Source organism: Myxocyprinus asiaticus, chromosome 16 (assembly GCF_019703515.2).
Source record: "Myxocyprinus asiaticus isolate MX2 ecotype Aquarium Trade chromosome 16, UBuf_Myxa_2, whole genome shotgun sequence".
Taxonomy (NCBI): domain Eukaryota; kingdom Metazoa; phylum Chordata; class Actinopteri; order Cypriniformes; family Catostomidae; genus Myxocyprinus; species Myxocyprinus asiaticus.
The window spans coordinates 35,979,795-35,997,649 of NC_059359.1; the positions used below are offsets into that span (position 1 = coordinate 35,979,795).

The 17,855-nt window shown below is 36.2% G+C and overlaps 1 protein-coding gene across 10 annotated transcripts in view; it reads right to left on the reverse strand.

The window, feature by feature from the left end:
• Window positions 1–1,150: 1,150 nt before the first annotated feature.
• cobl (cordon-bleu WH2 repeat protein) overlaps window positions 1,151–17,855 on the reverse strand; it is a 175,276-nt gene continuing 158,571 nt past the window's right edge. For all 10 annotated transcript variants that reach the window (XM_051720112.1, XM_051720110.1, XM_051720108.1 and 7 more), the window contains 6 exons: window positions 9,392–9,674; window positions 6,613–6,728; window positions 4,570–6,365; window positions 4,289–4,408; window positions 3,251–3,514; window positions 1,151–2,382 (listed from right to left, as the gene is read on the reverse strand). In XM_051720112.1, coding sequence (XP_051576072.1) covers window positions 2,299–2,382; window positions 3,251–3,514; window positions 4,289–4,408; window positions 4,570–6,365; window positions 6,613–6,728; window positions 9,392–9,674 — 2,663 coding nt within the window. In that variant the 3' untranslated portion in view covers window positions 1,151–2,298. The remainder of the gene's footprint in view (window positions 2,383–3,250; window positions 3,515–4,288; window positions 4,409–4,569; window positions 6,366–6,612; window positions 6,729–9,391; window positions 9,675–17,855) is intronic.

Genomic DNA, 17,855 nt, shown 5'->3' on the forward strand with positions numbered 1-17,855 from the left:
GCTCTTTATAAAAGTACTTGAAATTGATGCATCAGATAACAAATACATTCAAAATGTGTACTGTTGTGTGCCTCCAGGAACAAGGTTGGGAAACAATGCTGTAAATAAGACTCTGTAACCGGTCCTGACTGAACCTGACTGGTTCTGTCTAATATTGACAGTAACAGTAAATGAAAAGCTGATCTAAATGTGGCTCAAAACCCAATAGAAAGCAACAGTCTGGTTCTAGAAAAAAATAAAATAAAAATCTTATCTAGGGTCCTTCTCCAATCGTTTTACAGCTAAAGCTTATCGTTACAATCAGCCTGAGCAAAGAGAGGTGCTCCCCATTTTCAATTTGTGTAATCAATCTTATGATTATCCATGCCAGGAAGGCCTATTGGCTGCATGACAGACTATTTGTCACAGTCTGTTCATTATATGGATAATGCAACAGATTCATGCAATTGCCCAATCATACGTATGTCAGACCTGTTGTCAGAGACAGCCAGGGAACAAGATAAACAAGTTGAGCAATAAACGGAGACATGATGCAAGATGTACTGTATAATCTTTCATGATTAGCCAGTTTGTCCTAACTGGAGACGAACCTTCAAAATCATGTATTAGTGCTTTAAAATGCTGTTCTATATGCTGTCAAGCTGTTTTTAACTAACATAGGAGATAGATTGTTTTTAGGTACCACACATAATGTTTATAAACATGTTAAGAAGCAAGAGGACTGGTCAAAGGATGACATTTAACATTATGTTGAAACTTTTTTAGTTAGTCGTACATCATATCAAATTTAAACTGGCATGAAATATAAATGTAATATGGTACATTTCAGCCTGTGAACTTTGTACATTTAATTTTCTAATTTGTATTTTTGTGTTCTTTTGACTCTTGAGCACTTGGGTTTGCAGCTTGGCACTCCAGTATGTTTATATTTGATTTAATGAAGTTAAAAAATGCAGTGATATGACAAACATATAGCAATGCCTAAAGCATCCAGACTAAACAATGACATGGGGAGCATAGTTTCCAGACACATTATGAAGTGGTTTATGAAGAAAATCCAGCATGAATGCATTTCTTTGGAATGTATGCCTGCAATTTTTCTTTCCTCAAAATAATTCTGCAAGTAATTTAAAAAGGAAAACTCCAATGATAAGTCAAATTTAGTTTATTGATTTACAAGTATTATTTAAAAATGTGAAAATTTCTTTCATTACACTAATGCTGTAGTGTTAAATCTGAAACTGTATATTAGTGTCATACACACACACACACACACACACATATATGTTATATAATTTTTTTTTTTTTTTTTTTACAAAATATACAACTTTTGACTTGTGTATACTTAAGTCATTGATTCAGTAAGATTACAACCATACAGGTATGTCATATAGTATATAGTACTAAATGACAACAACAAAGATTTACAACTTGTGTGAATATATTAAACAATTTACTATAAATTCTAGAAGTGTATAATTTTCCCAATAACATACAATAAAGCTGAAGCACCACGACAGCTCTAGTTTAGATCACAATTGTCTAGTAGCTTAATGAGAAGGCATTGATTATATTATAATTATGTCTTAACCATGTAATTTAGTACCTATTAGTCAAGTGTTTTAAAAATTTGCTTTAGAAAATTATTTTTAAAGATGCATTTGTATTGGTCAAACATGCAGCATGTGTATCTACAATGGTTCAAAAACAATTCACATTGTCAAGAACTGTACCTGTAAAGAACTCTAATGATTATTCTGAGAGTACTGAGAACTGTGAAACTAAACATTTAAAGAGAAAAACATTGTAAAATAACAATTAAATAAAAATATGTCGGTTTAACATACTTCCCACTTTACAACCTAGTGTTGCTTTAAAAAAAGAAAAATCAACAAGCATATTGCCAAGGACTATTGCAGGTGGATTTAACTGCAGCCATCTTATACTGTGATTCAACAGAAAATACCTGCATAATATATTCAGGTATAATAATGATAAAGATATAGAGGTCAGGCAGACTTTTATGAAAAAAAAAAACAAAAAAAAAACAATATTAAACTGCTAGCAGCATTAACCAAGAAATTCAACGTCATCATTAGCATGTCAGTAGAAGGACACAAACTGCCTGAATCTAAGCAAATTATTATTGGCACAGATGTGAAGCAGCATATCACTATAAATAAAGAAGGCTCTGAAGACTGTGTTAGCATTATCTGCAACAGCATTAGCATAAATGCTCAAACACCAGATTTGGCTGTGGATTTATTGAAAACCCAAACAATGATCCAGTGAAAGTTTCTAGTGTCCGTGAGAAAGTGGCGATGTTGCTTGAATGGTGCCAAGTCTCCCATTCACTTGCCTTCTTGTCTGTGTGACAGGTACCTGTGAAATGACGAACCTAAAGTTATACTATCTTTGTGCCATTTATCCAAGAGAGAAATGCTTGGACACGACATGTAACCCAAATCATACTATTCTTTATTTAGTGATCAGAAGTTTTTTGCCCAAATAACTGAAAAGTTTACTCGAAAGTACAGTTGTAACATAACAATATACAATTTAAATATTAACATTTGTATTCATATGGAATAATAATGATTTATTATTAATGAATAATAACATATATTACAAAATTATTTTAGAATTTTGTGTGGATTTAGATTTTAACCAAGAGATCATGTGTTTGCTTTTGAACTTGATGTCATATTTTGTGGCATCTGTAGTATTTTTACAGCATCTGTGACTCAAACAAAGTATACATTTTCATGAAAAGTAGAAAAATAATTATGTTATTGTCTTTTGTATTAACACCTATATCAGAAATTTATAGAAGAATAATGTGGATACACAATAATAAGGTTCCATTTATTAACATTAGTTAATGCATTAGAAATCATGGATTAAAAATGAACAATATTTTTAAGCAGAACTTATTACTCTTGGTTAATGTTAATTAATAAAAACACAAATGTTTATTGTTAGTTCATATTGTTTTAACCTATGTTAACATATGCAACTTTTAATTAAAAAAAAATATATTAGTAAATGTTGAAATTAACATTATACAAGATTAGCAAATGCTATAAAATTACTGTTTATTATTATTCATGTTAACAAATGTAGTTAATGTTAACAAATTGAAACTTATTTTAAAGTGTTACCAATAATGTTAACTTTTCGTAGAAAATTTTGGTTTGAAACAGATAGCGTAGAATCATTGTTATTCCCTATACTTTTGATACAGTCTTACCTTCCTCAGTCGTTGGGCTCCAGAGCCAGAGCGGATGGCCTCCAGAAGAGCCTCTCGGGCCATCTCTGGGTTCCCCCCAGCGGGCAGCACTAGAGGTGGCTTGGCTGGAGCTGGAGCAGGAGGTGGGGGAGGTCTAAAGGCTGGAGGTGGGGGTGCCACAAAAGCAGGAGGGGTTGGAGGAGGTGAGATCATATCTCTCTGGAGATTTCTTTCCTCCTCAGCCTTCCTGTGCTGCTCCAGCTCCTTAGCTGCTCCTGATTTGGTCTAAAAGCAACAACGAAATAGTTCACCGACGAGCACAACCAAACTACATGTAGTTAAATCAGCATTGTCCAGATACAGTATATGATCACGTTTAACAATTACTGCATAATTAATCAGCACAGCTGTACATTATCTGATGGGTCAGTTACACGTGACGTCAGTTTGTAAGTGCAGTAGACACACACATCTCTGCGATTTCTAGGGACATTGCTTATTTGAATATAATAATTACTGTTCAGACATTTGTCAGGAAAACGAATCACGTCTGAATAGGACTACGCTGACAACTACCAAAAACCAGCATATTTAAAAATGACAACGCATTAAAAAAAGCTTTTTCATGAGACTTGAAATCAAAATGTAAACAGGCATGTAACACTTTTGCACATTAGATGAGTCGGTAAGGACATTGGTAAAGGTGTTTACATGCAATGCAAAATTGGAGTAATGGGCAGAAATCTATGTGTGCCAATTGTTATTTGCTTTTACCCTGTTTTTGGCCTTACCCCAATAATGAAAAGCCACTTAAAGGTTTACATGACCTTATACATTGTCGGCTTATTAAGCGTAATCGGTGTAAGATCATCCAAGTAAATGAGCTCAGTGTGTGAACGCACCTTAACACTGCGGTTACACTGCAACTGAGGGATGCAATATGATGCAACAAAACTAGATTGCTCCCTTTATAATCAACAAAGCAGTCTACACTGCAAGCATTGACAGCATATTTGTATTTGTTGTAAATTGTGTAAGTCTGACAAATATTTAGCTTACCTTCTTCAGTCTGGCAGAGTTTCTTGGAGCTCTTATCTCAGATAAAAGTGCAGAATGCTCATTATCTACATCAACGAAAGATGGCTTCTTAACAGTGTAACTGCTAGAAGAATCAGATACCTGGACACAAAAAAAGCAAGATTTTAAATTCCAATCATTTTCCTTCTAGTAATTTTTTAAAAATATTTTTTGGCAAAACCATTCCATCTTATAAGGATGTTCCAAAAAAAGGTGATAATTTCACTTGCGCAGTACAATACATGCTGCGATTCTCAGTTTACCTTTTTGAGGCATTCAACCCCACCTCCAGACTGAATAGCCTCCATTAGCGAGCTATGGAGAGAAGTTTCCTTTTGGACAGGCTTAAAAACAACAGGTTTGATCTTCTTAACTGGTCCAAACATGTTACCCTGGTTTGGTTCAGACAGAATCTCTGATTTGTTTAACTCTGGCTTCTTTGAAAGTGGTGGACATGTGGTGTCTGTTGGCATCTGTCGAGGTAAGGAGATGTCTGGGAACTTATTGACTGATGTGGCTTCTTCTGAATTGGATTCAAAGGATTTAATATAAGTGGAAATACATTTTGAAGGCTGGACTTTGTTATATATGGGTTGTGAGTCCACAAATTTGGTTTTGTCTTCCCCATGCAGAATGCCTTTTTCAACACTACTAATCCGTTTAGAACTTGGCTTTTCCACAACATGACTGGGGTAACTTTGCAAGTGTTTAGAGCCCCCAAAAGAAGGCACTGAACTTTCTGTAGGTTTCAAAGTGGTAGCAGGCTTAAACAATCCCATTGGAAGTGTGTTTGTAGGTCTAATCTCATTATTAAACCTTTGATAGATGGGTAGATTTTGAAAACCAGCATTGGACTCTGTTGGCTCCAGAATGCTATTTATTTTAGTGTTGGTAAAGCCATTGTTTTTAGCAATGGCTGAAGCTACGTATTGGCTAGATGTTCTTCTGGAGGGTTTAAGAAATGAGAGATCTCGCTTTTTAGCTGTGAAATTGGAATACTCTACAGGCTCTGGGATCAATGGCTTACTTGCCACTACAGATATGGGGTTCTTTTCCAACATAATGATCTCTTTGGGCGCTTCCTCAATAAGTGATTTCTCCGAAAGTTTAGAGACTCCAGATTCAATTGAAGGTTTAAACACATCAGCTTCTCTATTCTTCACCATGGGTCCTTGGTTGGTGGTAGTTGATTGGTCTTGCTTCTCTGCAGAGCTCCAGAAAGATTTGGCTTTTCCCAGTGAGGATTCTGTTGCACTAGTGACCTCTTCAGGGCTGCCACGTTTTTCTGAGGCTGTAGTAATCTGCATTTTTGTAACCATGTTGCCCTGTTCATCAATCTTAATGGCACCTATGACTAGAGAGCCCATAGGCTTGGTAGTCTGGGACACAGCTGGCTTGGGAGGAATGACTGTGAATGTTTTCATTCCAAAACGAGAGAAAGAACTCTGGGTGATTTTACCCTGAGTTGCAGGGGCTCTGTTGGTAGGTCTTGTGTCTTCATTAGTAGTCTCTGTGCTATGTCTTTGGACCATAAGTGCGGGCTGTAGTCTGTCCTCAGGAATCTTTTGAATACTTTTAATTGTAGAATATAAAACAGGACTTGGAGGTTTCTGAGATACAATGTCTTTCTGGCTCTTTAGGTCTTCAGTTTCAGCTTTACTCTTAGTGTCAGGGTTCAAGACAACTTTCTGTTCCTTATCATCTGTGAGCTTATTCTTTTGCGACCTCTTCTGAGTAGTTGAAGATGGACTCACGTGTTTCTCAATGTCTAATAGCTTAATGTCTTGGGACTGCTTCTGAGTGGCTGAAGATGGACTCAGGTTTTTCTGCTCTGTCAGACAGGCATTGTTGTTTTTGTTTTGGATCGCCTTACAAGGTGTACAAGGTTGGCTGATGATGTTTTGAGTGCTGCACAATGACGTCGCCTCACACTCACTTGTGCTGCATCGGTCATTATCAGGAACTTCGTCAATGGTTGTAACTGGAATGTCCATGTCAACAATGGACAGTGGGATTTCATCATCTACAAAAACAGGTGCTCCATCTGATTGATTAATGTCTAATACACAGGAAAAACACAGTTTTCGGGTAATTTAGACGTTTATAAGGCAAAAGTGTAAATATTAATGTTATCAAGTCTAAATAAACTTGTTTTCTGACAGTTGCTATTAAACATAATATTAAAGACTGGTTCCATTAAGAAAACAAGAATAGTAATGACCAATTACTAAAGAAGCACAACTGAGTGTTTTAAAATATTCCTTGGCTGAAGATGTTCTGCCAGCTGTTATCCATAAGTAACTTACCAGCCAGATTTGCATCTAAATCGGCTAGGGTTAGGTGTATCTGAGCGGTGATCTCTGAGTCCTCTTCATAGGTGTTCTGTCTCTTGATTGGCTGATGTCCTCGCTGAGTTTTCCCACTATTTGGAATAAGTGAATAAAACATCTCAGCTGGTTGGGCATTTGTAAAAAGCAGCAAGGCAAAAGACAAACAACTTTTATAAAGCTGTTCCTATTACTCTTATAGAAATACTGAAGGTGAAATATGTGGCATACAGTACAGTGCAAACGTTTTAGGCACAGGTGAAAAATGTTGCATAGTGAGGATGTCTTCAAACATAATGCCATAAATAGTTTTCATTTATCAATTAATGTCATGCAAAGTCCAGTAAACATAAAAAAAGCTAAATCAATATTTGATATGACCACCTTTGCCTTCAAAACAGCACCAATTCTCCTAGGTACACCTGGACACAGTTTTTCTTGGTTGTTGGCAGATAGGATGTTCCAAACTTCTTGGAGAATTTGCTACAGTTCTTCTATCTGTTTAGGCTGTCTCAATGCTTCTCTCTCTTCATTTAATCCCAGACTGTTCAGTAAGGTGTCTGTGGGGGCCATGCTATCTGTTGTAGGGCTCCCAAATCTTCTATTCTATTCTAATCTATTCTATTTACAAAAGTAATGTTTGGGAGTCTAAAATTTATATTTCCTATTGACACAATAAAGTTGAAGATATACATAACTATCTTAAGATAAATGTTTTTGTGAAACATCTTATGTGCCTAAGACTTTTGCACAGTACTGTATTTGTCCAGCTATTGCATGTGCCTTCAGTGTATCTTGTGTCTGTACCAACACAGTCTCAAATAGAGGGTTTGAGTCAGACCAATGGTGGGTAAATTACAAAAATGTATTAGCCATAAATATTTCTTAATAATCATGAAACTGTATATTTGTGTCCCTTAGACAATGGAATTATTAAGCTGGTTTTGTTCATGCCTATTTGTGACAAACAGGGCAGGTCATTGTGTCACTGGCAGCATCATAATACGAGATGAACCAGTTTCCTTGGTAAAAATACACCAAAATATGTAGACCTATGATGACTGCGTGTGCATTTGCGTTTGGTGGCTTAATACGAGGAAAATTTCATGTGTTTTGCCACATGGAGTTCTTGATCCTAGATAAGCTAGCAAATGGTTTAAAATGATTACTTACTACAGTTCTTAATAAAGTCACAAGCCAACGTCCATTTTATTAACTCGCAAAAGACAATTTTCACTTCGAATCTGAAGAGTGGTCATTTTGAACCCTTGTTTGAGCACTTCCCTAAAAAGGTGTTTGAAAAAGTAGCACAATTAATATGTAATACATACAAGTACATTTATGTATGATCAAAGACTCTGAATTACAGTAAACGATTAGAAAGGAACTCTTTGTCCAGTGCTTATACAGATTTAGGGTCGTTTTAATCAACAATATGGATTGTCCTTGTCTTCACCAATTTCCATAAGAGCCAGATTGATTCAGAGTCTGTAAAATCATTTTTCTGGATATGGCCCCTTTTTGCACGACACAAATTCTGTTTTTTTTTTTTTTTTTTTTAATACCTTCACCAGGCACTGCAAACTGTTTAAGTGAGGTGTAAAGACAAGAATACAAGCTCAGAAAAATTTGACTTTTTACACCCTTGGAAGACGCTGCTTTTAAAGATGACTGAGTGAAAAACGAATAGCCCTTTCCTGGAAAAGTAAGGCAGCGTGAGAAGACAGTATGGAGTCAAGAAGACAATTTGGAGACAGAGCTGGAGCGACGAGTTGGAGGTAAGTCTGCAGGCTTAGGTGGGGGCTCTGCTCATATACTTCTGGATCGTAGTCAGCACTTTAAGCTCCATAAAGCAAAGTTTTGAAAAGCCAGACTCCACAGTCAGCCCTGGAAGAACACCGGCTGGCTGAAAACGTATAAACGTGAGACTGGCTGAACTGCGGGAATGAATCTATGGTGGTAAACAGACAGAATGAGAGAGATAAATCCTCCGTTCTGTCTCCACTCTGCCTGGGAGAGCTTTTGATGGCTGTCCAGTCGAGGAATAAAAAAGCAATAAAAGGATAGATCTATTTGAGTTTTAGGAGTCCAAATAATGTAGTGCAGTTTAGGCTCTTTGGAAATGACTTCAGCAATGTTTGTTTTTAAGATACTGTATCAGAAACTGTGATGAAAACTGTTCCAATTCAACTGTATGGGTAAAATGTTTCAGAGCCCTGTGTCTTTCTTTTTTTATTGTTTTTATACCAGTCCCTTCTGGAAAATCCAGCTACAACCAGTCTAAAGTCAGCATGAACTCAAAATGTAACACCCACTTTTCATAATCCAATCAATTCAAGGCAAATAAAACCAAGTATCGACCTAAATATTTTATTCTTTTTCTAACTGGATATACTGTTCTACAAAATATGTCATATTACGCAAGTCAGAAATGGTCACAAATGACATTTCATGTTGGCTTTAAGGTGTTAGCTAGTTTCAATCAGGACCAAGATGTTTTAGTTGGTTGACCAGCTTCACTACCAGAAGGTGGGAACCTGGCTGAACTGGTAGACCATCTTGGAACAGCAACAAACCACCTACTATGTTCCAAAAACCACCTCATGCCAAATCCATCTGGATTTTCCAGCAGGAAGTATCACAGGGAGATCAAAAAAATATATACAAATGGCAGTATTACCTTTGCAAGAGGTTTTTGTTTATTGTGAACGTCTGTTGCTGAAGTGGAAAGGTGAAAGTGTGCATCACATGGGTATACCTTTGTCTGGAGCCCCAGGTCGCACAGCCCTCATCGCTGTCACTGGAAGAGTCTTTGGACTGCTCCACAGGCAGAGCTGAGCCACTGTTACAAGAAATTATGTCCACAGGTGATGCAGATTGGATCCTGTCAGATGGAGACACCGGAACCTGAACCTCGGCCATGCCCTCTGATGCTGCATAGCCCTGGTCTGCAAAACTCTCACTGCTGGCCACAGACACCGTCTCCATCTCCTGCTCTGCAGTCTTCTTCGACACAGTCTCGTGAGCTGAATACAGCCATGCTGAGAGAGGAGATAAAATGGCATTGTCTTGATGATGGTACATCAGATTGGGAAAATTATGTTACATGCTTCAAGTCACAAGAACCACAAGAACACAGAGGAGTCCAAAACGTGCCTGTACACACATTCTGTGTAAGCATGCACATTGCAAAGAAGAGGATGGAGGGGAAATGATGATACATCTAACAAAGACACATGTAAGATTGCAAGCAGTCATAATATTTTGTCTCCTATCATAATTATTTAATGAAAACAAATAAAAAAGTTCATCCAAAAAATGAAAATTCTCTCATCTTTTACTCACCCTCATGTCCCTCCAAACCCATAAAGCAAGCATCACTATTACTACTGCACATACTCTGGGTTAGGGATTTGAACAAAACCCTCACCTGAAGTTTTAAACTTCAGGGCGTAACTCAACCCTTGAACTTGTTTGTGTTACGTTCATGAATGATACCTTAAATAATGAAGCTTTTTGAGAAAAGGTGTGCTATTACTATTTAGAATCAATATTTTGGCTTGAGCCAGTAAGCAATCACCTAGCATTGTTCTAGCAACCATTTACAAGACCCTAACAACTGCATAGCAACACCCTGGCAACTATCCACAACACCACTGCATCGTAGCATCGAGTTTCGCATGGCCAAGCACCAATCACATTTTCTTCAGAAAAAGTAAAAATCTAGTTATCTAATCTAGTAATCAAGACTGTTATACATTATTATATATTATACAACAGCTCGTTCCAGTCCTTGAATCTGATTGTGCGAACGGCATTCCAAGAGTGCTGATATACAGTCCAAAAGCACTGGGATGCTTCTCTATTTGTCTCATTCCGCTATTCCATGTTCATGGCTTTCCAAACAGTAATAGGGATTTTGATTTGTTGTTTAATTTGATTTTATTCACTGATTTGAACAGTGACCATTTCTGGAGACTGCATATTTATGCCAGACAAATGAGCGTCTTTTAAGTTATGAGTGAGTGAGTCATTCAATCACTGACTCAACTGATTTGCTAAAAAACAAAGTCTTTTTCACCACCAAAACGAACAAGTAAGATCTGTTTACTAAAAAGATTAGTTAAAAAATACTGATTTGTTTACAAATGAAACGCCACTTGTTCAAAACCATCAAGAGCATGAGAACAGCGAAGAGTTGTGCTTGAACTATTTTAGCAGGCAGAGAAGAAAATGGACAAACTAACTGGCCAAGTTTTGTCTGAAACGCAAGTTATTTAATACTTGTTGATTGAATCACAGTTGAATCACTGTTGTTTTGTTACACGAACAACAGCACAACTGTGATTGTGATATTGCGTAAATATAGTAGCTCTTTTTATGTGTACATACCAGTAAATCTGCACTGCGTAATTTTTCTTGTTCACCAAAGGTAGGATAGGGTAAATAAAAAAAAAGATGGAATGTGGGTCATGGATTCAGACCAAAAGTAATAAACCAAACACAATTCTCAAGAAACCACTTATGCAAATAAATGTTTCTAATTACCCTCCTATTCTTCAAACTGAAGAACATCATGATTTCTCTTTCTCTCGTTCTGCTGTTTCATTATGATTTCAGCTCCTCTGAATGTGTCTTATTCTCTAAACCAATGGTTCTCAATTGGTGGGTTACACAGATCCGTTTTGATAGGGTCAAAGACAACGGGAAAAAAAAAAAAAAAAGCATCTGCATTTTAAAAAGGAAAAAACATATTTTGGTGCAAATTCATCTGTCGCATGGCTATATGGATAATACTAATACAATATTTAGCCTGGTGTTTATTTTAAGCATTAGATTGCAGTTTATGCATTTACAAAATTATTAACTTTCCTATTTCCTATTGTAAACTGTCCTTAAGTCATGCTAACAATTTTTCCTATTGTTGGGCCTGAGCAGTTATGAATTATAATATGAATTAATTTTAATGTTTGACTATTTTTCTTTTTTTGTGTGTGTACTTTGGTACGATGAGCAATTTTGGTAATATGTTGGGTTGCAACTTGATGTCCAATGTAAAATCTGGGTCCTGATGAAAAACCAGTTGAGAACCACTGATCTAAACCCTAAAATCACTAACATAATCATCTGCTATTGCAATAAATACATCCAATTTTTCAAAATATTCAAAACAGATGGGAGATGTAAGGAAGTAGGTTTTACAGGAGGGACCTCTGGGTAAACTCAGAGCACTTTGTGAATGTGTGTGTTCAGGTTTGGGTTGAGTAGTTAGGCTGAGGAGAAGCCTGTTCCTGGATTTATTGTGACTCACAAGCTTTCCCAACCCTTTCCCAGCAGAGCTCATATATACGCCAGCTGCAACCACACAGAGTCTATGTACACACACACAGAATCACTCTCACACTATCGATTAGTGGCACATGGCATTTTGTGTCATGAGTAAACAGTGTCACATGCCACAAAATTATAGATGTTTTCATGAAATAAGAGCCACAACCCACACTGCTAAGTCAAAAATGCAAGTTACAAACACACAGTGTCTTCCAGAGTCACTAAACCCACACCAAACATGACCAAGTGCTTGCATAGGTCCTCATTTAGTAAAATTATACACTTATTCATGCACATACACTGCAAACAAGTGATTGTACCTGTTTTTTATCAAGTATTACAATTAATATTACTGAAATAGTAGCATTGTCTTGATTATACAAACACCCATGCAAAGATCTCACCTACATGCCAGCGTGCTAATGAAACAAACTACCTTAAGTTGCGGTAAACCACATCTTCCCAGGGGACAAATCGTTGCACAATAGAGGTATTCCATTGTACTGAATCTTTGGTTTATTTCCAGAGTGATTTGGCATTAAATGCATACCAAACTAACTATAAGTAGCTATAAGTAGCATTTAATTAAAAATTCCAAAGAAATGAATAGAACCTTGTGGTACTTAATATAGCATGTAGTTATGTAATAGCCTGCAGTGATGGTTTAATAAAAGATTTTCAAAACTACAATATTCAAAATGAGCATTTACTTCATATAACATTTAGCAATCACTTAGCAGACTGTACTGTAGTAAACTTACAAGCTAAACAGAAAACAACAAAAACAAACCATTGTCACTTAGCCTAAATGTTAAGTAGAGAGACAGGTATACTAAAAATACCTTATGCATGATCATTAGCGATAGACCAATATATGAGCCATGCTGATTAATTGGCCAATATTTGGAAATTTTTAGATTACTTGTGCAAAATAACTGTGCCCAATTGGCCGATTAACAGAAATGGTCATTACGCCACGTGTTAGTTTCAAAATTGAATGACATTCTTGTCAATAGGTCTGTTGTCAAATAGTTTTAGTGAATCGTGCAAATATTAAAGGAATATTCTGGGTTTAAGACAAGTTAAACTCAATCGACAGCATTTGTGGCATAATGTTGATCATCACAAAAAATCCTTTCTTGTCCCTTCTTTTCTTTAAAAAAAAGCAAAAATCGAGGTTACAGTGAGGCACTTGCAATGAGAGTGAATGGTGACGATTTTTGAAGGGTTTATAGGCAGAAATATGAAACTTACAATTTTATCAAAGCACTACCATTAATTAATTTGTCAAACTTGTGTATTATTTAAGCTTTAAAGTTGTTTAAATGGTTTTAAGGATCGTTTAAGGGGTTTAAGTTGCATTGGACTTATGCAAAATTGGATATAATACACAGATAAGGTTAGTGTGTTCTAAATAAAAGAACATATAAGATCCAGGACAGACACACTTTGTGAAATCATTTAATAAAGATATGTCACACAGACCCTTAAAGACAAAGTTAAAGCATGTCAAAACAAAGTGCCTAAAATCTGTTTTGAAATTCTGTCAAAAGGTTATAAACTGTATGTTAAACATAAGGTTAAAACCGTAAACCAAACAGCATTTACCATTTCATGCTAATTCAAAGCTAAGTACGTGTAAACATAGACAATATTATTCTCAATTGTTTTCTTGTCACGTCACTAAAATCTGTGCTTTACTTGCCATCAAATACACTGATCAACACAGTGGTACAAAGGAACATTTAACAGTTTTTTAAACAAAAGAGAACATGCTTCTTTTTCCTCTTCTGAAGCAAACCAGCATGCAACAGCATAAAATGAAACTCGTTTCTGTTATATGACCTGTGTGCATGAGGTTTGAAAACTGTGACTGACCTGTGAACATTACATCACTTGCTTTAATATCTCTCAAACCGTTTCCAAAGATCAATTTAAGCTTCTTAAATAAAGTTAAATAAAGAGCAGCCCTTCAGGCCTGATGCCAAACTCTGACCATGCTGTATGCTTCAATTCCTTCACCAGATTTCTTAAGCTAATCAGTTCCGATACAAAAAGGCTTATATTTACAGACAAATAAAAAATTGCTTGAGTCTCACGTGTTGGCTTGCTTTAAGCTTTAGGGAACTAAACATACTGAGGGGCAGTAGCCAAAGCAGAATACAGAAACAGATGAGAAGAAATCAAACAGGCAGAGGAAGGTGAAGCAGAAGAGGAGGAAAAGGTGAAGAAGGGAGAGATGTCATTTCACCGGCGTCCAGAGCGCAGAGAGACGGGTGCACAGCAGTAGACTGCAGAGGAAAAAGAGAGAGGAAAAAAGCAAATACTGCCTGATTACATAATACAGCACTGTATATATGCCACCATTATTAATTTTGGTAAAACAATAAGCCATTCGATGCCCTCACAACACCCCTTAACTGTGGTAAAATGACTGTATAGCACAAGCTTAAACGGTTCATTGCTTTTATAAAACTCCAGACACAACAAAATGATGAAAGACTTCACAAAAACACAAACTATTATTAATAGTTAATAATAATAGTAATATACATTATAAGTTATTAGCTGTTTACAGTACTCATTAATATAGATTAAAAATGTGGAGAGGAAGTTGACTATTTTACAATGGATTCGAGCATGGCACTTCCAACCTAAATTTAAAGCCAGCCAACTATCCGTTTTATAAATTATATTTTTGATTGACAACAAAACACACAGGGGGGAATTCACTAAAAAAGAATTGTGCCGGTTATATGCAAGCGTTCTCTGTGCTGGTTGAGCACCCGATTTACTTTAGGATTTAGGCAGATCAGCCAACAGTGCAAACGCACCCACAAAATGTGTACAGAACTCAATTTGAACGTGTAATTCCGATCTTGAGGGTCGATTCTAAGCACTATACAGAGGATGCAGCAGCAGAACACCGTTATACAGTATGACACACTCTGCTGGGACTGTACAGCATGACTTGCACTACTGTGATCCAGACACCTGAATTATCTCTTTAACATCCTGAAAGTGCACTTGACTACACTGCACATCTGAATATTATGCCAGGTTATAATGACTTCATTTTAACACTCAAGACACAGTGCAATTTCAGTGCTGATTGCGCCTGCTACAATAGATTGCTGGTGGTTAGTGAATAGGGCACAGGTTTTTGCACTGAAATACCAAGTGCAAAAGGGGTGCAACAGTTTTGTGAATCTGCCCCATACTGTATGATCCACAGTTGCCCCTATGTGCAGAACTAGAGTGCATAAAATAGACCTAAATTAGCCTAATCCTTGCTACCTTCTTGTTCCAGTGTGCTATTCTTCTTATGGTACACAGTGTGTAGTATTTACACAAACTTCTGTTGACAGATATGTTTTACAGTTTTGCTCTTCATTTGAAAGAGTGCATTTTTTAATGCAACACCAAGTCTTGGCCACACAGAAAGCATCTTCTGCCAGTATGTCAGTAGAAGTCAAGGACACAAGAGCATGCCAATTGATGTAGCTACACCAAATCTTAAGTGTTTGAAATCATGGCAGACCTGTCCAGAGTTCTGCTACTCCAACACAATGACTAGTATTCTCCAAACAGAAGTCCAACTTTGTTAATTTGACTTCTTAAAACACAAGCTGGATAAAGCAGTTTGCACCAATCTCTTATCAAATAGTGGCAGACCAAACAGGAAATGATACAAGCTGGAATGAACTCTGACAATGACAAGTTTCTTCTGAATCTGTCACAGTTAGGACAGTCAGAACCATGGCCTTATGGGAAATGAGCCTTCACAGCCTTCACACGCAAAGTGGAAAATGAATGACACAATAAACACCATTTACAGAGGCACATCTTCAACCATAAACAGAGATTAAGTGGCTGAGCGAAGGAAAAGTAACACCAAGCTGAAAGAAAAAAGAAAGAAAGATTGAGGTTATTGAGGTAGTAGATGTGGGAGAAGAACTTTGAAGAAAACTGATGAAACAATTTTGTGAGATACAAAGGAGCAGAGACTGAAGAGCTTTAAAAGGGGGTTTGAGGTTTAAGTTAAAGGTCTGGGACAAACACTGAGTTGCTGTCTGTATGTCATTGCATGAGGCATCATAGAGGAAATGGGTTGCAATGGGCTTTATCTCAGTTTTGGTAGGCATTTATGGTTAGCACCTGTGAATGTTCATGATACAGTGAGTATGATTGGTTACAGGAAGGAATCTTTCTCAGCTCTACATTGGGATGATCTTATGCAGCATAGAGGGTTGTTGTATACATAAAAATTTTTTTTATTGCTGATTCTAAATATATGGTTATATATAGCTGGTTTGTTTCTCAAGTACGTCAGGATTACGTTCCAGCTCCAGTCAAAAAAAACTTGAATGTTCTTGCACCCTCTTGAGTAACCCACCTCATTCGAATACTGGGCTTAATTCCAAACACTCCAATGAATAAATAAACTGTGGGTTAGTTATGGATTGAAAACAAAGACATTGAACCAGGAACTGTTTTCAGTATTGGTTTTAGTATATTCAAAGGGCATGAACTGTGCTTTATAAAAGTATAAGCCTTAGGATGCCTGTCCTCTCTTAATTTCTCTCTAAATATCCTTAAAACTAAAAACTGAAATATGTTGTTTGCTTAAGCATTCAGCTCATCCTGTTGCACAAGTATATCAGAATATTTGACAACAGAATAAAAATATAGTTTCTATACTTAAAATCAACAACTTTTTACCAATAGTTTTATATTTTGCCATTGTTTTTAAATTGATTTCATAATTCGCAATGATTTATGGGATTGTAGTTCATGCCCTCATTAAAGATGTTAATTACACTTGTACTTTTGTCTTTTTTGTCTGAATTGCAAATCATTTTTTGCTAAAAACTAAAAATTTTAATGCTGTGATTCACCTCAGAGCTGGTTGGTTTGGTTCATAACTTAAAACAGTTTCATGAAGGATTTTATCAAATCAAATCTATTTATCTAAAATTAATAGGAAAAATACTTCCGGAAAAAAGATGGCTAAAATATTGTCTAGGCACTATTGCACTCTTATTGCAGTGCCCAAGGTATACATGTAAAACAATATGGTGCTAAAATTTTTTGATGAGTTGTTTAGCACCAGACAACCAATCATAAACCGCTTCAATTAATTGAAATCATTAAATATTCATGATCTTTGTACACTTGCAGAAACATTAACGTACTGTTTCATTTCAGCAGCTGAGGAAATGCTAAAAATGACGACAGTGATGGGAAACTGTTTTTCAATTTCTTTTTTAATTTTTTATTATTCTCTTTGTTTTTTTTTTTTTTTTTTTGCTTTTTTAGAATTTCTTTAAGAAACTTAAAGGAATAGTTCACCCAAAAATAAAAATTTGCTGATAATTTACTAATTTACCAAATGACCATTTTGAACAATACACTTATAAAAATACAAATCTACAGCAAAGACAATTCAACTTTTGTACAGCTCTCATTCTCTTGTAAATAATGAAACGCTTCCTGCCTCCTCCTCCACATGTGACATTGCCAACGAGCTTACGTCATCCCTCTCGTGAGTGCGCGTCACAGAGATGTATGGAAGCAAACATTTGTAGTTAAAAAGTATATAAGTATTGTCTTGTTTCTTAAAATAATCAGTCATGTGGATCATTTTGATGCACCCTAAATATGCATTTTGGACCGTACATTCACTTGCATTGTTTAAAGGAGGAGGCCTGAAATGAAATCCTAAAAATCTTAAATTCTGTTTTGATGAAGAAAGAAAGTCAGATACATCTTGGATGGCCTGAGGGTGAGTAAATTATCAGCATATTTTCATTTTTGGGTGAACTATGCCTTTAAGAATATTCAGACATTGGAATCAGAATGTCAAAAAGTAAAATTGGGAAGGCCCCTCT